The sequence below is a fragment of the Micromys minutus genome (assembly GCF_963924665.1).
Source record: "Micromys minutus genome assembly, chromosome: 31".
Taxonomy (NCBI): domain Eukaryota; kingdom Metazoa; phylum Chordata; class Mammalia; order Rodentia; family Muridae; genus Micromys; species Micromys minutus.
This window is the reverse complement of record NC_137966.1, coordinates 24,067,925-24,089,680: the sequence shown is the minus strand read 5'-3', so window position 1 is coordinate 24,089,680 and position 21,756 is coordinate 24,067,925. Positions and strand designations below refer to the sequence as shown.

The following is a 21,756-nucleotide window of genomic DNA, read 5'->3' as shown; positions in this document are numbered from 1 at the left end:
ATTTACAATAACTGCTGGGCTATAAACCCACACTCCAAGTTAGTCATGGTAGCTGGGGATGGTCAGAGAACCCTAGAGGTATCTAAGGCAATCTAGCCAATCAGCAGTACAGCAGGGCTTAAAAGCAGGTCTCCCAAGTCTAATTTCGAAGCATTTTATATAACTCTGCTAGGAAATAAACCACCAGACTCCTCAATGCCAGGTAACAAAATTGAAAGTACGGTTTCGGGTTTCAGTAATGTCAGTTCCTGCTGAGTAGCCTGCAGTTCAGCAATACAACTGAAGACAATCGGAGAGGGGCCAGGGTAGAAGATAGCAAACCTTGTCAAGCTTTCAATTCAACAACACATTGGGATCAGCTGAAAATCTGAACTAGTTTTTGCACATGTAGTGAATCAGAAGTCTGTGTGAGAGAGAATGTGTGTGTGTATGTGTGTGTGTGTTAACAGAGAAAGTGTGTGTGAGTGTGTATGAAAGAGTATGTGTGAGAGAGAAAGAGAGAGAGTGTGTGTGTATGTGTGTGTATGAGAGTATGTGTATGTGAGAAAAAGTGTGTGTGTGTAAAGAGTATGTATGAGAGAGTATGTGAGAGTGTACTGTGTTAGAGAGAATATGTATATATGAGAGTGTGTATGTGTATGAGTGTGTATGAGAGTAGGGGGAGAGTGTGTGTGTGTGACTGTGTGTTTGTGAGAGAGTATATGTGTGAGAAAGTGTGTGTGCATGAGAGTGTGTGTGTTTGGGAGAGAGAATGTGTTTAAGAGAGTGTGTGTAAGAGAGATGATGTATGTGAGTATGTGTGTGTGAAAGTAGGTGTGAGTGTGTGTGTGAGAGAGTGTGTAAAAGAGTATGTAAGAGAGAATGTGTATGTGTGTAAGAGTGTGTCTGTACATGTGAGAGTGTGTGTGTCTCTCTGATGTGTCTCTGTGTGTGCATGTGTGTGTCCATGAATGTGCTTGAGTATAGAGGCCAGAGAACAACCTCCAGTGTAATTCCACAGGATCCATTCACCTTCTTTGAGACAGGGTCTCTCATTGGCCTGGAGATCACCAAATAGGCTAGGCTGGTGGCCAGCAATTCCCCAGTGACCCACCTGCCTGTGCCTCCTGATCACGGGGACATGCACCACTGTGCTAGCTCTTTTTATGTGGATTGTAGTTAAGCATAAAACAACATAAATGCTGGTTTTAACTGTCTTCTTTGTTATTTTAATTTTATTTGTATTGTGTATATGTTCATGTATGCAGGATGTGTGTAACTAGGGCACAGATGTAGGGTCCATAGTCAGACTCACTCCTTCCACCACGGGATTTATGGGAGCTGAGGCTGAACTCTGGGTTACATGTCTATGTGGACAGCAAGATCCATCTCAGTGACCTGGTGCTTTTAAAAGCAATCCCAGAGCACCCACAGAATCACCAGCAGAATTACACCACAGGGCAATGGGGGCAGCACAGCATGGAGCCTCTGTCCAGCATGCCCACGTACCTGAGTCAGACTTCCAGTAAAGTAAAAAGTAAAGCTGAGAAGTGGTTGGGGGAGGAGGGGAACTAGGAAGCAGAAAGGGAGACCTGAACTTGCAGACAACCGGAAGATTGAAATGGAGGGTCTGTCAGAGCGCTGAGAAGCCAGCTTGCCGCATTAACAGAATCTGAGTGTCAACTGAGGAGCACAGAAGTTACTCAAGGCCCCAGAAAGGACTGATCATGGCTCCTTGGGTCATCAGATGACATGAACTGTCTAGTCTACCATCCTCACAGGCAAGGAACAACACAAATAAATTCAAGTGGCCAACTCAGGCCTGTGAGGCTTCTCTTTTTAAAGATTTGTTTATTTTATGTATATGAGTACACTGTAGCTGCCTTCAGACACACCAGAAGAGGGCATCAGATCCCATTACAGATGGTGGTGAGCCACCATGTGGTTGCTGGGAATTGAACTCAGCACCTCTGGGAGAGCAGTCAGTGCTCTTAACTGCTGAGCCATCTCCCCAGCCCCTGTGAGGCTTTTCAAGTGTTGATTACTACAACACAAGCTGACCTGAGTAAATTTTATGCTTAAGAAAAATAATAGCACATGATTTTAAAAAGTGCTTAATAAAAACAAAGCACTTCCTTCCCTGATGTCTCATATTCTGAACTGGCCTGGTCATATAGGCCTTTAATCCCAACACTAGAGAAACAGCCCAGCCTGGGCCATAACAGTGAGTTCCAGGCTAGCCTGGACTACATGTGAGAACTTTTCTCAAAATAAACAAAAGAATAAACTAAGCTTCCACATCTTTTGGTCAGTTTGAAATTGAGTATTCTAAGGAATCCCAAATTAACTCCAGGGAGTGAGGGGCAGCCTGTGCCCTGGAGCAATAGCTGTCTGTATCTAAGCCTTGATCACAGCAAGCACTGACAGACTGCTGGCTATGGGTGCCACACAGGGCCTTTTAGTGTCCTTGTATCATGTGTCCTCCTACCACAGGAGTGGCTAACAGGACTACAGTGGGGAAGCCTCCTGCTCTGGCTGGGAGTCTAGGGCCATCCTGCTGGGTACCTGAGCCTGGCACGGTCGGCCAGTAACATGTGCAGGTAGCGCTCCAGGGAGTGCTCATTTAGGGCGCAGCGCAGCCAGGCCCGGCCTCGGCCGATGTCCGCGGTGATGTGGTGCAGGGAGTAGAAGCGTTGCAGCTCGTGCTTGCTGAGGACCTCCTTCACATAGACCCAGAACACGGGCTCTGCGGAGAAAAGGCAGCAGTGTGTCATGAAGCCTGCGAGCTGTCACCTTCACAGCAGTGGTCACTAGGTAACTTTATGGGGTATAAATGGCATCACTTCCTTAGCACAGACAATGGAGAACAAAGAAATGATCAAACCGGGCCTCAAGCCCCACCCAGAGACCGCCATTCTTAGTAAACATTTTCAAAACTTTCCAGCCAATCTTTTTTTCTTGCACCTTGTTTTGCTTGAGAATAAACATTTGTGACAGCTAAATTGTGTCCCAAACATAACTACACCCTCATCCCTGAAAGCTGTGAATGTAGCCTGACACAGTAAGAACTCTTGGCAATTCTGATGATGTTAATTCCTGTGGACACAACATATGTCTTCATAAGAGAAGCTGAACCATGAGAGAGGTCATGTGACTAGGGAAGCAAAGATTAGAATGATGTGGCCACTTCCAAAGAATGCCAGCAACCAAAGCTGGCAGAGGAAGAGCACAGCAGGGACCAGCCTGCCATTGTCATCTGACATGTCAGCTCACTGAAACCGTCCCAGGACTATAAACAGATCTCTGTAAGCACACATGATACCATGTACCTACAGTCCTGGCTTACCAGGTAGCTGAGGCAAAGTTAGCCTGGGAAACATAGTAAAGATCCCATCCATCTCAAAAACAACAAAAACTACATTAGATAGTATGTTATTGTACATGTATACATACACACACACATACATACATACAATTCTGTATCTTGATTCAGTTTTTCCTAAATCATGAACATTTCCCGGATACAAAAGTCCTCAGAACAATTTTGTATAATTACTTATTCATTCCGTCTTCTGGATGCTGAACGTGATTTCTGGCTGCTTCCTGTTAGGGTATAATTTTGCTCTATCTTGATTACAAAGAATTTGCCTCTTCCTCTCACTCAGCAGAGAACATCCTTGAACATGAATAATCACCTTCCTCTCTAGATCCTCAGGAGAGTTTCCTCAGTGGTCAACTGCTTGGTATAAATAAGGACAGGAACAAACTGAAGGCTCTGGGAAGGCTAGATAAAGCTGTGTTGAGCTGTAGACAGACAGCCATTCCTCCTGGCAGCTCTGCAGGTCTACCTTTCTTAGCCATAAGCTCAAATTACTTGGGAGTGGAAATCCTAGGATGTACCTCATTGTGTGGTCAGCTTTCTTTACAGCATTGGCTCATCCACACTTCCTCATGCTAAGGACAGTACTGCCATGACAGCCATTGGCCCTTGAGTATTACCTGTGCACCAGCCACTGCCCAAGCATTTCATAACTGACCACTCACTCAAAGGCAAAGCCAGGACAAGCCCCCGACCTAACGTAAATGTTAATAGGCAGCACAGGTGAGCAGGAGTGTGGCCAAACAGAAGCTCTGCCACCTTCAGAAGGAGCACGCTTTCAACTGCCTGATCCTAACTGGCAGAGCCATGTCTCTGCTGCCAAACCCAGCTCTCTGCTTTATTAACTTGTTTTATTAATCATCATTATTGTTATTATTATCGTGTGCTCTGAAGTTTTGCCTACATGTCTGTCTGTGAGAAGGTGCCAGATCCTCTAGAACTAGAGACACAGACAGCTGTGAGCTGAGCACTGGGAATCAAACCCAGGTCCTCTGGAAGAGCAGCCAGTGCTCTTATCCACTGAGTCATCTCTCCAGCCTGAGATGCAGCTTTCAGTCCAGGAGCCAAACAGGTCCACAGACCCTTCTGAGACCATTAAAGCCACTGAGTGTTTCTTCCAGAATGCAAATATGCACAGCTCCAAAAGCCAGAATAAGAAGCTCACTCCACTGCTCCAGTGTAATCAGCTCAGGCTGGCCGCATCGTTCCAGTGAGCCCTGAGCACTGCCGAGTCAGGAGAGAGCAGCACTCGTCTTTAAGGGGCCTTTAATCCTCTTTCCCTTTCTGTGACAGTAGCACCTAAATGTATACATATGAATGTGTAGACATTTGGGGTCCCACCCACCCTTCCAGATCTTTTAACTTTGTTACTTATATTTAGAGTGTGTGTATGTGTGTGTGTGTGTGTGTGTGTGTGTGTGTGTCCACCACGTGTGTGCAAACAGCAGAGGACAACTTACAGGAGTAAGTTTTCTTCTTCCAACATATGGGTTCCAGAGACTGAACTCAAGTCATCAGGCTTGGTAACCAAAGCCTTCAGTAGAACCATTGCACTGGCTTCATTTTTCAGAATAATCTTCTCAGGAAGAAAGAGAAAGTGCAGTTCACTCTCAGTCCTCACACAGCAAACTCATGGGACTATATAACCATACAAAGGAGGCTGTGGACCCTTTTCTACCTCTCTGCTCTTTCCTACAAACTGAACCATCCTGTCCAGGAGGAGAGAGACTCTGAAGATGTACAAGGATTAGGAAGCTCCTGAAAGTTACAAGATTCACTGGGTCCCATCCAAAGTCATAAAGGCAGCAAGCACCTGCTGAGAAGAGCAGACTCTTTGGTGGGGCTGCCTACACATTGCCCCAGGGATGCAGCTTTGCTGAGTCATCACCCATGCTTGGGTGGCTTTCTATGACACAGCTTTCCCTGAGCCAGTCATGCTTTTGTGAGTAACCCTCAAAAACTTACAGGTTCATCAAACTGGATTCAGGTAGAATAATTTTTTTTTTGACCTGTCATCATTTCCCTATCTGCTATGAAAGTGCATGTCCAAAAAAAGTTACATTCAAACACCAGCTCAGGGAACTCTGGGGAGCCCAGTACCCTCCACTAGTAAGGCAGGGGACTCTGAGAGTTACTTGAAGGGTAACTTCTACTCAAAAACCTCCCTCTGACTTTGAATACCAGGAACACTTTGCTGTAAAGCCTGTTTTCACCTTTCCAGTTTGCAAATTGCTTACTGTGAGGATCCTCTTCAAGCCTGTCAGCAATGCCACTGATGATAAGAATTATCCCAGCAGGGCTCCACTCCAGAATTAATGTGGTCTATTTAAAGCACAGCTCACCTGCCTCTTAATGCAAGCAGTGCCTATAATTTAATTTGGAAATCTATAATGATTTGTTTTGATACTGGGGAAAGTTCCAGAAGCATTACCAGGTCTTCAACTTCTCTGAGCACCTAAGGGTAACTGCCAGCAATAACAGACCCAGGAAGGGGGTGCCTAATCGAGCTGTCTGGAGACCATGTTTGTAGAGACCCTGTTAGTTTGTAGACTAACAGAACTAGCTTTTGGCAGTTTCTAATAAGTCTTGGCTTTTGTTGGCAATGCCAAAAATTCATACCTTGCATGGGCTCGGAGGGTAAAGTGCTTGATGAACAATAGGAAGACTTGACCTCAATTCTCCAGCACCCATGTAAAAAGCCAGGTACAGCTGGGCATGGCCTTTAACCCCAGCACTTAGAAGGCAGATGTAGGTGGATCACTGTGAGTCAACGCTAACTTGCCCTCTATATAAAGTTCAGGCCACCCAGAGCACCACAATGAGACACTGACTTAACACCTCTGTACCACGGTGCACATGTAATCCCAGCTCTGGGATTCAGAGACAGGAGGATCCTGTGATCTGCTGGTCAGCCACTGTAACCCAATCAGTGAGTTCCCGCTTCAGTGAAGGATTCTTTCTCAAAAATAAGACACAAAGCAATTAAAGACACCTGACCTGACCTCTGGCCTGCACAAACACATGTATGTGCACGAACACACACCCTCACCCTGAAATAACATGTAAAATGTGCATACACGTTGCCCCAGTGAGTGTCAGCCACAGAAAACGTGCCTGACCTGTGTTCAATGGTAAGCAGCTATTGTTGTTACAGTGAAGTCCAGCAGGAAGATGCCCTCCCTTTGCTATGGCAAGCATATCCCACGTGGTTCTCTGTGACACTGTCTTACCCATCCTCTTCCTCCCCAACAGTGACAGGTCTCACAGGCTGGGAGAGACCCAGCCACATGAGGGTGCCACCTGTATGACATGTCTCTTCCATGCCCTGTTTTAGATTTGTGCTCTTTGTGGGACATTCTTCACATTAATTCTTATGATTTAAAAAAAAAAAAAAAAAAAAGTAGGGCTGGGGAGATGGCGCACCGGTTAAGAGCACTGATGTCTCTTCTAGAGGACCTGGGTTCACTTCCCAGCACCCACATGCCAGCTCACACCTGTCCTGTCCTGTTCCAGGGGAACTGACACCCTCACACAGACATGCAAGCAGTCAAAACTCCAATGTACATAATAAATGTAAAATTATTTAAAAAAATATTTAAGATATGTGTGTGCGCTTGCATGATAAAGGGCCATCTGTCACTTGAACCCGAGCATAGCTCATGTAGTGAAATGGAGTTTGTTCTCTGGTCATCTGATGAGCCTCTGCATAGGTCTGATACCTCTGAATAACAAACAGCACTCCAGAGCCCACAGGGAAGCAGCCCACTGACCAGCAGCTCACCTACCTTGAAGGGGTGCGACTGAGCAGGGTAAAGCAAAATTAAAAAACGTATCGCCCAACTCTAAGGGCCTGGCTCCTTATAAAGGAGAAAGGGCATCTTCCTCTCGTGTGATTAAACAGGATAGGTCTGGACTTCATCTAAGGTCAGTCACAGAGGGTAATCATGCCTCTGGGCTCCACAGTCACAATCAGAAGGTGAAGAAACACTCGGATAAAGCCAGATGTCACTCTTATCAGGCAAGGATAAGCAACCCCAGAAAACCATGAGGAAACAGAAGTGGAGAAAAGAGCAGTGGGGCTCCCTGACTGGGGTACCTGGCAAAGGAGGGCATGCCACAGTGCAAACTCAGGGGAGCTCGTCCAACACTAGGAACCAGCACACAGAGCCAAACACAGCCAATCCATGCTGAGGCAGGGGCAATCCACACTGCTCTCCAGCCAGAGCTGGGGGGAAAACTGCTGCTCAAACCTAGGACTAGCCCAACCAATGAGCATGTAGTCAGCAGGCAGGGCTCCCAAGAAGAGACCACAGCTTTGTCATTCCACCACCTTCCAGATGACCACAAGGCTGTGTCTAAGCAGAGGGGCTGTGGTTTAAATATGAATCACAAATAGTAAAAATCAATCTTTAAAGCACATCACCCAGAGCCTTTTTTGTTTTCATAAGTCCATGAAAAAAGTACATGTACTGGCTGGTTTTGTGTCAACCTGACAAGAGAAAGGAGCCTCAGTTGAGGAAATGCCTCCATAAGATCCAGCTGTAAGGTGTTTTCTCAACTAGTGGGTGGAGCCATCCCTGGGCTGGTAGACCTGGGTTCTATAAGAAAGCAGGCTGAGAAAGCCAGGGGGAGCAAGCCAGTAAGTGACATCCCTCCATGGCCTCTGCCTCAGCTCCTGCTTTCTGACCTGCTTGGGTTCCAGTCCTGACTTCCTTTGGGGATAAACAGCGATATGGAAGTGTAAGCTGAATAAACCCTTTCCTCCCCAACTTGCTTCTTGGTCATGATGTTTTATGCAGGAATAGAAACCCTGACTAAGACAGTACACATGATAAAAATCTACCATTTTAACCATTTTTAATTTCTATTACATTTTTCTATGTGTATCTGTCTGTCTGTCTGTGTGTTGTTGTTTTAAAGGATTTATTTATTTATTTATCTTATTTATATGAGTACACTGTAGCTGTCTTCAGACACACCAGAAGAGGGCATCAGATCCCATTACAGATGGTTGTGAGCCACCATGTGGTTGCTGGGAACTGAACTCAGGACCTCGGGAAGAGCAGTCAGTGCTCTTAACCACTGATCTCCAGCCCGTGTGTGTGTGTGTGTGTGTGTGTGTGTGTGTGTGTGTGTGTGTGTGTGTGTGTGCTCGTGCGTGCGTGTTATTTTTGGTATGTGTAACATGTGAGTGGTACATGTGTATTGCATATGAACATGTGGGTGTGGCACATGTAGAGGGGAAGTTACAGCGTGCCTTGCTCCATCAGGCTCTGCCTCAGTCCTTTGAGGCTCCTTTGCGACAGTCTCTCACTGAACCTGAAGCAAGGCTGGCAGTCAGCACCAAGCCTCGGCAGTGCCTGCCTTCTGCCCAGCAGGGCTCTAGCATGACAGGCAGGTACACAGCTACCCCCAGCATTTTACACAGGGACGCTAGAGATTTGAACTCAGACTGGCAAGCTTGCACAGAAAACACGCTGGCCCACCTAACCATCTCCCTAGCCCCCAAAAGCAGGGCTTCTGAAGCTTGTGACTCATCTCCTTTTAGATGTGTACTTGATCTTTGAAGAGACATATTCATCCTGAGATGAGTAAAGGACCCAAGGAACTGCCAAGGTGGTAATTCCCCCCAAAATTGACATGTTGGCATCAAATCATGACACATTAAAAATAAAGACCTTTAAAAGAGCCAGCAGTCTCAACATCCCCAAGAGACATTAGTCCAGACATTCTAGACTGCTTCTCAGTACTAGAGATTGAACCAGGCACATGCGAGGCAGGTACCATGCCCTGAGGTATACTCCTCTTTACAGAGGCAGGATCTCATTTAAACTTTCAATCCTCCTGCCTCAGCACCCAGAACTGGACATACTGGAACCCATTCATGCAGTCATCCCCCTTGTATTGGCACTAACCCTATGCCACCTAGATGCCAAGGCCCCTTTAGAATCTAGGGCCCATGGGTTGAGGAACAGCATCCCAAAAGCTCTCCCAATAAGGCCAGCCTTTACCATTCTTTACCACTGATAACCACTTCTGTTAGGAACCCTGGACACCATTCGGTAGTCCCTCCACATGGTCAGGAGACACCCTTCCGAGGCCTCTTTCACCAGAAGTAGATTTGCAAGTTCATAACAATAACAGTGAAACCCTAAGAAGGAACTGAAAGCACTGCACAAAGCGGAGACACGCAGAGCGGACTTCCCTACTCAACCAAGAGGACAGCCAGGCTTTCCTGGCACATGCACCTTCCTCAGAAACCAGTCTTCTGTAGAAATGAGATCAATGCCCAAGGGGACTCAGTCAGAGCATCAAAATAAACTCTGCTTTGAGTTAAATGCAATGGGCCATTTTCAAAAGTTCTCTCCCAGGTTCAGTAGCTTACTGAAAGATGGAGAAAGGGAGCAACGAGATGGGGGTTAGCTTCCCGGGAAAATTAGCACTTTGCCAGAATTCATGACTGTGACAGTCTTCAGTCACCTCTATGATGGACAGACTGTAAGCTACAGCAGTAAGCCTGGACCCTGCCTCTTCCCTTCCAGGAAAAGCAGCGGGCGGGAGAGCAGGCCACAGCATCGGGAGGCCTCCCAGAGGTCAGGTTGAGGACTGCTGAGGCAGTCAGGGTGAACTGGGCAGAGGTCAAGGAAAGAAATGTGAAGTGTCTAAGGTATACATTAAAACCTCGGTGAGGTAGCACATCATGTCCATTTAGAGATGGCACACCATGCCATGCTGGGAATTAGTTCTAATGCTTTGTCTTAATTCAGCTCCCAAATGCCACACTTCTAGACCTGAAAGTCCCTGCCCCCAGCTGGCTTCGACTGGTGATAAAGAATTGCCGTACAGCCAATGGTTGGACAGGTGGTGGGACCTTTCGATTGCATGGGCAAGGGACCAAGAGAGAGGAGAACATAAGAATCGAAATGACCGGGAGGAGGGAGAGGGATGAGATTTAAGAGCTGCAGGAGGAAAATCATCCAGCAATGTAGGTGGAGAGGGAATGTGGCCCTATGGGGGGGGGGGGGTTCCCAGAAGGTAAAAGAGCTCTTGGGCAGGTGCAGCGTGTGCTGGACTCTGCCGGGAGCCAGAGCAATTTAATTAATTCACCACTACAATATCCATGTGGATGGCTATTAGTGTGTGTGTGTGTGTGTGTGTGTGTGTGTGTGTGTGTGTGTGTGTATGTGTGTGTGTGTGTGTGTGTTTAAGCCAAAGAAAGAGATGTGGAGACAAGATGAGGTAAGAAGGTGACCTGATAACAGGAAGGAATGAACGTGGAGTGCTCTCTCATTGAGGTTTCGTGTAGTCTCTCTGGAAAGGGCGGTGCCAACAGCGACTGAGTTGCTACAGAAACGCTCTGAACCAGGCGGCCACTGCACTGCTGGGTGGGAAGAAAAGTGTCACAGCACTGAGAACAAAGCGTTGAACACAGGTCAGAGACTGCAGAGGTGTTGCTGCCAGGCCTGACAACTGGAGTGCCAGCCTTGGTCCCGGGTGGAGGAAGGAGTGCATACAAATACACACAAACACACACACACACACACACACACACACTCACACTCACACTCAGATACATTCATACATACACACTGACATTCATACACTCATACACACTCACACACACACATTCACACACACACTCAGATACATTCATACATACACACTGACATTCATACACTCATACACACTCACACACACACACTCAGATACATTCATACATACATACTGACATTCATACACTCATACACACTCACACATTCACACATATGCACAAACATTCACACTCAGTCATATACTCACACATTCACACATATGCATATACCAATTAAGTAAATTTTTTATTTTAAAAAGGTCAGTGAGATGGGAGATGGCTCCACATGCAAAAGCACTTGCCACTTAAGCCTGATGACCTGAGTTTGATCCCCCAGGACCTATGTGGTAAAAGAAAAAAACAAAAAAAAAAAAAAAACAAATAAAATCACTCACAGTGCCCTTTGACCTCCACATGTACACTGGTGTATGTTCACAGCATGCAAATATTTATTTTTTAAAATTTTATATTAAACATAAGATTACCAGGACATCCAGCCAAATATTTATTTTTCCCATGGGCACAGCAACATTATAACAGTCAACAAGCATCCCTAGTGCTGACCAGGAAAAGATGATTATCTATACACTAGAATCTTACTCAGCCTTCAAAGGGGAGGTGGCACTGTAGAAGACACTGTGGTAAGTGAAGCCAGATACAAAAGAGCACACAGCTCACTGACACACCTACCGTAGTCAGGTGCGCAGACAGAATGCCGGCTACCTGCTGCAGGGGATGTGGGGTGGAGCTTGGAACTCAGAATTAGCATTTTAATGAGTACATCATTTCAGTTTAGGAGTATCAACATGGTATGGAAGTATTTAATGACACTGAGCTACAGACTCTTTAGTCTTACTTCATGTGTGTAACTGGTTTGCCTCAAAGTGCCTATGGAGAGCAGAAGAGATGTCTAATTCCCTGGAGCTGGAGTTACAGATTGTGAGCCACTGTGCAAATCTAAGAATCAAATCTGGGACCTCTGTGAGAGCAACAAGCATTCTATACTTCTGAGCTGTCTCTCCAGTCCCAAGCTGCAGACTCTCAGCGGCTAAGAGAATAGATCTTATCATACCTATCTTAGCCTAATTGTGCATTCTGTGTGCAAGTGTGTGCACACGTGCCTGAGTGCACTCACTTGGGTGTGCCCCTGTGGAGACTAGCAGTCAGCATGAGGAGTCGTCCTCCACTGCTCTCCACCTGACGTTGTGTGTTTGTGTGTGAGCATGAGACGTGTGGGTGTCAGAGGACAACTTACAGGAGTCATTTCTCTCTTTTAAGGAGTCACTGTTACAAGAGCAATGCCAGCCTATGAGGCTTGCACAGCTGAGCCAACTCATGGGCCTTTTTCGCCTTATTTCCTGAGACAAGGTCTTTCTTTCACTGAGCTCAGAGCTGACCAATTCCACTAGATTGGATGTCTAGCCAGCCTGTAGGATCTGCCCGTTCCACTTCCTCCATGGTGGGGTCTTGTTTGTGTCCAACTTGTTTGTGGATCTGAGCACTTGCTGCAGGATCTGAGCTCTGCTCTTCTTATGCAGCAAGCACTTTACCCACTCAAACTCCTCTCCAGCCCTCAGTCTTTCACAAAGATACATAGGAGAGAAAGCTTAGGCTTAGGACTGTTCCACTTCCTTTTCCTGTTGCTATGATAAAATGCCCTGACATTTTGATTTTGACACAATCCTTCGTGTGTCACACCAATGTAAAGGTTTACTGTGGCTCACAGTTTGGGGCCATCAAAAGTTAGTGTGTGGTAGCAAAAACCTATTCCTCACAGCACCCAGCACTCACTTCCATTGCTGAACCATGGGAAAGTCTCAGAGGTCCCAAACAGCAGCAGCAGCAGGCGAGTTTGCAGGGGTCTGGCCTGTTCTTTATGAAGTGCTAGTGCTACAGTGTTCTACCTGCCATCTGATCTGCAGACCAGCCTGGGGGTAGGTACAGAGGGAAGAGAGACAGGCAAAGCTGGTAGGGGCCAGAACCTTTAAAGCATAGCAAGGAATACACACTCTGTCTCAACACTAATAAAACCCGTTATGTCCAGGGAGCCAGAGAATATTCAGGAATGTTTAAGAAGACTCTGGAAGCTATATAATATGCAGAATGCACTGGAGCTGAACAAAATGAGACACAGTTCAGTTTTGTACGGAGATAGTTTGGAAGCAAAGGGGAAGAAGAAAAGGCTGAAAATAGGTCTGGAAGCATCAGGAGACCACAGCGAAAGACAGTCACGCAATCTCAAGGAACTCAGGAGCAAACATCCCTGACAATAAGGACTCTTGCCTGTGAATTTTAATAGGACTATGATACATCTAAAAAGAGCTACTCCAGAAAAGAGCTCAAAACCATTATCTGGGCCTGAGAAAACAATGCCAGAAGAATAGGTACATAGACAGCAATTTTCACCAAGAACCCAAACTAAGTCAGGCTATGGCCCATGTCCAAACCCCCAACACTTCAAGAAGCAGAGGAAACAAAATCACAAGTGCAAGGCCAGCCTTTGGTACATAGAGTTTGAGGGTTGCCAAGGTTACCCAGCAACACCTGGTCTCAGAGAAAGAAAAACAGAACTGAAGCAAAACAATGTGTAGAAACATTGGGGAAATAAATCTGAAGATTGACAAATCTGAGTGTGTAGGTGTAGAACCAACAACCAGAAACAGAAGGTGTGTCCAGTCGCCATGTTGCAGGAACAGGATAAGGTAGTTCTTCAAGGTCTGGCTTCAAGATTAGAAGGTCTTGACACCCAAGGCTTCCAGAAAAAAAGGATTACACTTTTAACAGGTGGTTTAGTCAGCAACAGTATCTGCAGCATGTCTGACTGTGTGCGTCACTCTGTTGTGGCCTGCTACCACAATGCCCAAGGATAAGCAGACAGCAAAACACCAAAGCTGTGCCCTGGTTCTCCCTACTCCCGGCTGGGCAGACTCAGGGTTCTGAGACCTGGAGCCAGAAATCCCACACAGCTCTCTGGCTGTAGGAGTGACCTCTGCCACCTCAGCTGCTGGGACTGGCTTGCCATGCGTGAGCTTGGGTGAACAGAAAGGAAAAAATCAGTTTGGCCACTTCACTGTTGGGTCTAAGAGACCGGTTTTGCTGTCTCCGCTGCTGGGCTTGGCTTGCCCAAGTTTCCGCCACTGCCATGGGGCGCTGGGCCAGGCTGAATGGAGCCAGTGAGAGGCTTCAGCATGGAATTCAAGAAGCTTCAGGATAGGAAATCTCTTCCCAATCAAAGGTGTTATCAGTTCTTAGAACAAAGGCTCTCAGGTGGTAGAATGATTCTTGCACACGTTTTTTATTGTCTCAACCCAAACCCCCATACATATACATTTTTGAAATGGTTCAGAGTCTGACAACTGGTACTTCCTGTTGGCTTGGCCTGAGGGATTGGGAAGACCTTGTCTACATATTTGGGGGCAGTCTTGCTTCTGCTTAGAGCTTATATAACCTGTGGTTACGTCTACCTGTGGGTGAGAGACCTGGGACATGGTTAATTTGGCTGGGATCCACATCACATCCTCCTGTAGAGGAGATACTTGGTGTATGGCCAATGTCCCAAGGGGCCATGCACTGCTATGGCATCGTGAAGATTCCTGATTCTCGGGAAACTAGGAAGCTTCCTACCGTCTCACTTATTATTCCTGGGGCTTCTACCAAAGCACGCTTCACTACCCACCTGTCCCACACAGAATTTCCTCCATGGCCGGAACTAAGAGCACTGACTAGCTAATGCAGCCCATCCATTACAGGCCAAACTTTTGCAACTTTCTAGAACTTTTAATTTTTATTTTGTTCAAAAATCCATCACTTCCAACTATGATTCATAGGTAATCATGTGCCTGATGATCACTAGCTATGGCACTGTTCTGAGAGACTGTGGAGCCTGTCAGGCAAAGGACCCAGCAAATGGACACAGAGGCTGCAAAGATGTGAGGAGTTCTTGCTGCTGTGACAGACTAGACAGTCTAAAGCATGAGTCAGAGTAGTTACACCCTCTCTTAAGGTGCTTCTTCCAGGCATTTTGTCATAGCAACAAGAAAGGAATGACTATACCTCTACAGTAATACTAACACAACAGACTTAAGACACCAAGCAATGTGGTGACATTCACTAAGCATAGTTTTTCTGAAGAGTCTGTATTTTCTGCTAGGAGCCAAGAATCTGGGAAAAAGTATAATCATATGATGTCTTGTCTTCACAAAGCTTAGTATCTCAAAGGGAATAGGGACAACAGGAAACTAAATATGGCACTGTAAGATAAAGTAAGACCTTCTGTTCTTTCTTCTAGAAGACACAGGTGGGTTGTTCTTGTCTGCAAAGGTCCAACAGGTAAATACTTTACACATTATGGGTCATGAGGTCTCTGTAGTAACTGACACAGTTGTGTTCCAAAAAAACTTTATTTACAAAGCTGATCTCCACCCTAAGTGGCCACAGTTGCTCCATATATGTTGTTTAACTTGCTCCTGAATTTGGAGTCATGATCACCAGAAGGCCCCCTTTCTGGAACAACATGTCATCACAAATACTTAATGTCAGAACTTCAAAACTGCATCTCAGAGACCTGAGCAGGAATCCCAGATCTGCTATTTGCTGGCTGTCTCAGTTTCTACTTAGCTCTACTGCTGTCATAAAACACCAGGACCAAAAGCAACTCAGGGAAGAAAGCGATTATTTATTTATGGTTTGGTTATGGTTCACTAAAAGAAGTCAGGACAGAACTCAGCCGAGACCATATAGGACTGATGCTTTTTGGTTTGCTCTCCAAATCTTGCTCAGCCTGTTTTCTTTTCTTTTTTTTATCAGATAAGTCTTTTATTGAAATATTTTCTTGTTACTTCTTAACTAGCCAGGTACCCACTGCACCACTGTTGATGTCATCTATGATGTCATGAGGGTGGCAGGCGTCCACATTGCAGCCCACAGACTGTGCAGTCCCCAGGATCTCCTTGATAGCTCCAGAAAGCTCTCTGGCCAAGGACCAGTGTCGCATCTGCCAGGCAATGTTGACAATCTCATCAAAAGTGATGTTTCCACTGTGTTTGATGTTTTTCTGCTTCTTCCTGTCTCATGGTGGCTCCTTGAGGGCTACTGATGATCAGGACAGAGGCAGAGGGCACCACCTCAATCTGGGCCTGTCTGTTCTGGATGGTCAGTTTCACTGTAATCCTGAGGCCTTTCCAGTCCCCTGTAGCTTTGGCAATGTCATCACTGACTTTCTTTGGAGACAGACCCAGAGGGCCGATCTTAGGGGCCAAGGCGAATGTGGCACTGACCTCACCTCAAGTACACGACTTTGATCTCATTGAGGTCGAACTTGGGAGGCATGGTGGAGGCACCTGGTGTTGGATGAACCCGGATTCGGGACAACCAAAGAAAGTTGCACTGTTGCCTCATTTGAGCCGAAAGCCATAAAGTTAGCATGTTTTCTTATACCACCTAGGACCCATCCAGGGACGGTGCTGCCCACAGAGAGCTGGGCCCCTGCTCACATCAATCATTAATAAAAACACGTACATAAGTGTGGGTTGATGTCTATCTGCAGGTGAGGCCAGGCTAAGATAAAGCAAGGCCTGTGAATGGACAGTGTAAAAGAAAGATGGGTGCAGAGTTTTTAAGAAACAAGAGAGAGATAGGGAGAAGGAGAAAAGAAACCAAGATAGAGGAGGATATGGTTTGAGGGTGTTCCCAAAGGCCCTCAGTACACCCATGTTGGGAGGTAAGGTCATGGGTGGCACCATCTTTGGAAAGGATTGAGTAGTTTTCTTGGGACCCCCAAGTGAATTCTCTGGAGAGGTTGGTTATAAAAAGCAAGTCTGGCTCTAGATAGGGTCATGGATCCTGACTTGAAATATGATCACTTGACCTCAGATTTTTCCTCCCCAGAATTGTAAGGAATACTCTTCTTCCATTTGAAATAAATGAGCTGCCAACTTTTAATAAAAACTGCAAGGCCCTCAAAACTTTCCTGAGCAATTATAAGCTAATAGATCTGAAATTTTCAGAGAGGCCAGGCATCTTCCTTACAGAACTCTCCAAACTCCCAAGCAATACAGCAGAAAGGCTGAACAGCTCTCTACCTAGTAAAGACCCAGGTGAGAACTAGTGAGACACTTCCTAGGAAGAAACTGCAGGTCCAGCAACGCCTCAGTCAGGTCTAAAGCCATCAACAGGCCTTTCCACAGATGAGGATGAAAGCCACCGAGACAACCCTGAAGTAATAAATCAAAACCATAGAGGTTCTTCTTAAGTTAATTATTATACCTTAGGAAGAAAAATACCCACTGTGTAAAAACTTAACCAGACATAAAAAAAATAAACAAAAATTTTGCACCTTTTTTTTATGAAGCCAGACAAACCATTGTTCTGAGTGATGAAATTTTAAGAAAATCATGTAGTGCCCACTATCCTCAGGGCTTTGTCATTTCCTGATGACTAATACTGTTGAACCCTGTTTCCTAGGCCTGTTGGCCACCCAGAGACCCTCTTTTATAAAGTTCTGTAAAACTTTGGCCCATTTCCCTCTTGTAACTTACAGGAGTTCTGTACATGCTACAGATACAACCTGTCCCTCCTGAGACACAGGCTCTGCCAGCTTCCTCCACTCTGCAGTTCACCTCCCATCATCAAATGACGACTTTTGATGGAGTTGATGGAGTAGTCCATCATCACAGCCTAGTTTACCTTTCATCTTACCAACTGGCTTCTCCTTGCTTACTCTAAAGCCATAAGGATTGTTAGAGTTGGTTGGGCATCGTTTGTGTGTGTGTGTGTGTGTGTGTGTGTGTGTGTGTGAGAGAGAGAGAGAGAGAGAGAGAGAGAGAGAGAGAGAGAGAGAGAGAGAATAAGATTTTATTCTCCCATTACAGATGTCTAACTGATGAAGAGCTATTTATTGATTATCCTTCAACTGCACTAAAACATCCCTTTGGTCATAAATCAAGTGTCCAGACATTTTTCCCTCCAGACATCATATCATGGCAGTCTTTTAACCCTTGTGCCATTAACACTGCTGTGACCTCCTAACCCACCCCCACCATGGGAGTTGACTGTTACATCCCCTCACAGAGGGCTGGGGAGGGTCAGCAGCCTCTCCCTATCTATTCTTTGCTATTCTACCTTAATTACATGTGGAGGGGCTATAGTATATTGGGGAGAAAAACTAGAGAAGGGGGCTCTGTAGCCATGGGGAACCCCTCATCCCTGCTGGATAGAGGCTTTCCAGGGGTGGCCTATTGGGGGTGAGGAGAGAAGGACCTACATCCCTGTAAGCAATCTATCCCCTGCACTCTGTAAGGAGGCCCAAATGAACTCTGGCAGAATCATGCTTTGGTTTGTCATTGGCACCTTAGGAGGAGAGGTACACCATATAGAAATCCTAGTCAGGGTTTCTATTGCTTCAGTGAAACACCATAACCAAAAGCAACATGGGGAGGAAAGGATTTATTTGGCTTACACTTCCACATCACTTTTTACAACTGAAAGAAGTCAGGACAGGAACGCAAACAGGGAAGGAACCTGGAGGCAGGAGCTGATGCAGAGGCCATGGAAGTGTAGTTTTGCTCCTCCTGGGTTGCTCAGCCTGCTTTTTTATAGAACCCGAGACCACCTACCTACCTTGGGTGGCACCACTCACAATGGACTAGGCCCTCCCATGGATCACTAAGAAATGCCCTATAGGCTTAACTATAGTCTGATTATATAGAAGCATTCTCCCACTTACGGCTCCCTCCTCTTTGATGACTCTAGCTTGTGTCAGGTTGACATAAACCTAGCCAGCACACAAATCTTTGTCTCACTAGTAAGATTTTAGCAATGGTATCATGTCTCCTATATTGTAACTTTAAGAGAAATCTTCTTTTTATCTGGTACGTGTAAATCTTGGACTTTGTTGTTTTAGGTTGTTGTGACTGTTCTTTGATTTCTGCACTTTGAATCATCTTGTTCGTTTCCACATATACCAAACAAAAAACAAACAAAAGGTTACTGTTAGACCATAGTTGGGATTGTATAAAATTAGGAGATCAATCTGAGAAGTAATAGCTTATTTCTCTACCAGTGAAATGAACTCATTCAAGCCAGCTTAGAATATACTAAAGGCAGGTTTATTGGAAAGCTGCTCTCTGGCAAGTTCACATCCCAGAAGAGTTGACCATGGGGGAGAAAGAAAGGGTGCCCGTGCAGAGAGAAGAGGAGGAAGACGAGGAGGAGGAGGAAGAAAAGAGAAGAAAGAGGAAGAGAAGGAAGAGGAGAAAGAGCACATAGGTTGAGGGCAGGGTATGCCAGGTAGGAACTGAGAAATGTTGGGAGAACTTGGAGGCCAGGTCTGTCCTAATAGGTAAAATATGCATCTCAGTCCCTAGTCCTGGTCTGAAACCAAACAAGAAGAATTAACATACTTGCAAACATGAATATTCCAGCCTGTAAATCTTAAATAGCCTAAGATTTTTTTTAGGACATCTTTGTTGATGTCCTATTGCTTCTAAGTGTTTCATGATAGACATGAATGTTGATTAGTTATTTCTAGATATTTGAAATTTTTTTATGTTGTTATAAGTAGCATCTAAAAATACTTCCTTATAATTTTTTATTGGTACCCAGATATGCAGTTAAATTTTATTAGTCATGCATCTAATAACCTTACTAAAGTTGTTGGTTAGTGTAATAGTTTGTAGTTTTAAGATTTATACTTCTTCCCTTTTCTCTAAAATTTTTTAAAATTTTATTTTATTTACGTGTGTGTGTGTGTGTGTGTGTGTGTATCAGTGTGCATATACACACGTATTTCAGTGTGTATGAATGCTATGTGCCACAGCATGCATGTGGAGGTCAGAGGACCTTGCACCTGTTTGAGGCAAGGTGACTGTTATTGGCCTGTTGTGTGTGACTGGCTGTCTGACTCGTGAGCTCAGGGTATTTTCTGTCTCATCTCCAGCTCCTCACAGGAGCTGCACGTGGCTTTTTTTTTTTTTTTTTTTTTTTCATGTGAGTCCTGGGAATCTGAACTTGGACCCTCTCACTTTTGCACGGTAAGTAACTTACATTGAGCCATTTTCCAGCCTGCCTGCCTTTATTTCCCTGAGATGAAGCCTTGCTCTGTAGCCAGGCTTTGTCTGCCTCACAGATCCTCTGCAGAAAATGAAGTTTCCTCTCTTTTCTTTGCTTTGTTGCCCTGGGCAGACCCACCACATGCCACCAAACTACACCGGAAATGTGGGCTTGTCATGCTCTTGATCTCAGAGGACTTCATAAAATTGGGAAAGTTCCTTTCTGTTGGGGAAAGAGCTATTCTGAGTTTCTCTCCTGAGGCAGCTTGCATTTTATCATCAGTTCTTCCTGAATCTGTTGAGGGTGAGATCTGTATTAGGCCACTCCAGCACACCCAGCTGGGTAATGACAGGTCCTTTTTATGTATCATTGGATTTGATTTTAATATTTTACATCTATTATTGTGGAATAAATTGCTTGCTTGCTTTTTTGTTTTTGTTTTTTTTTTAATGTTGTTATTCTAAAGTTTTTTTTTCTTTTGTTTTTTTAGATACTCTGTATTTACATTTGAGATGTTATCCCACCTCCCTCCCATCCTCCCTCCCCCTCCATTTGCCTTCACAAAGGTGCACTCCTACCTGATCCCCCACTCCACCCCATTGCCTTGGCAATCCCCTACATTGGGAAAACATGCCCTCCCTGGAACAAAAGCCTCTTCTCACATTGATGCCAGACACTGCTATCTTCAGCTACATATGCAGCTGGATCAATAGGTCTCTCAAAGTGCGCACAGAGGTTGGTGTTTTACTCCATGGGAGTTTTGGAGGGTTTGGTTGGTTGATAATGTTGTTCTTCCCATAAGGTTGCAACCCTTTTAGCTCCTTAGGTCCTTTCTTTAGCATCATCATTGGGGTCCCTGTGTTCAGTCCAATAGTTAGCTGCAAGCATGCTCAGCTGTATCTATATGACTCTGACAGAGCCCCTGAGGAGGCATCTCTGTTTGGGTCCTGCCAGTAAGCACTTCTTGGCATCAGCTATAGTGCTTGGATTTGGTGGCTGCATATGTGGTGGATCCCCAGGTGAGAAGGACTCTAATTGATCTTTTCTTCAATCCCTGCTCCTCTATTTGATTTTGCATTTCCTCTATGAGTATTTTGTTCTCCCTTCTAAGAAAAACTGAGGCATCCACATTCTGGACTTCCTTCTTTTTGAGCTTCATAATGTCTGAATTGTTTCTTGGGTATTGGGTATTCTAAGTTTTCTGGGGCTTATCAGTGAGTGCATACCATGTGTGTTCTTTGGTGACTGGGTTACCTCACTCAGGATGATAGTCTCTAGTTCCATCCATTTGCCTACAAATTTCCTGAAGTCATTGTTTCTAATAGCTGAGTACTACTCAGTGTAAATGTACCACACTTTCTGTATCCATTTCTCTGTTGAAGGACATCTGGGTTCTTTCCAGCTTCTGGCTGGAATTATAATAAGGCTGCTATTTGGGGAGAATGGGAACAGGGTTACCTCATCCTGGATGTCCTGAAATTCACTATGTAGACCAGAACTGGCCTTGATCTCACAGAGACCTACCTCCTCTACCCCCCAGTGCTGGGATTAAAGGATGTAGAACCCCCAAAGTCTGGTACAAGCGCCCCTGCTGACAGAAGCAGACCTTCAGCCTCCAGCTCAGGTGTGTGAGCCCCATGACTCACCACTTTACTTCCAAAACAGTTCCAGGGGCACTGCCTGCAACAGCCCCAGTGAAGCCATTAGTAAAGCAGAATAACAGATTACAAAGTACTGACCATCATGGAGGCAGAACAGC

General features: G+C 45.4%; 1 protein-coding gene and 1 pseudogene across 2 annotated transcripts in view; both read right to left on the bottom strand.

The window, feature by feature from the left end:
- The window catches only part of SNX29 (sorting nexin 29), a 373,799-nt gene that overhangs the window by 316,967 nt on the left and 35,076 nt on the right, over nucleotides 1–21,756 (bottom strand). The window contains exon 5 of the mRNA XM_080942329.1: nucleotides 2,545–2,725. Within this exon, the coding sequence (XP_080798455.1) occupies nucleotides 2,545–2,725 (181 nt within the window). The remainder of the gene's footprint in view (nucleotides 1–2,544; nucleotides 2,726–21,756) is intronic.
- Nucleotides 15,784–16,277, bottom strand: LOC308440242 (large ribosomal subunit protein uL11-like; annotated as a pseudogene). Its single transcript has one exon. The product of its transcript is annotated as a large ribosomal subunit protein uL11-like (transcript).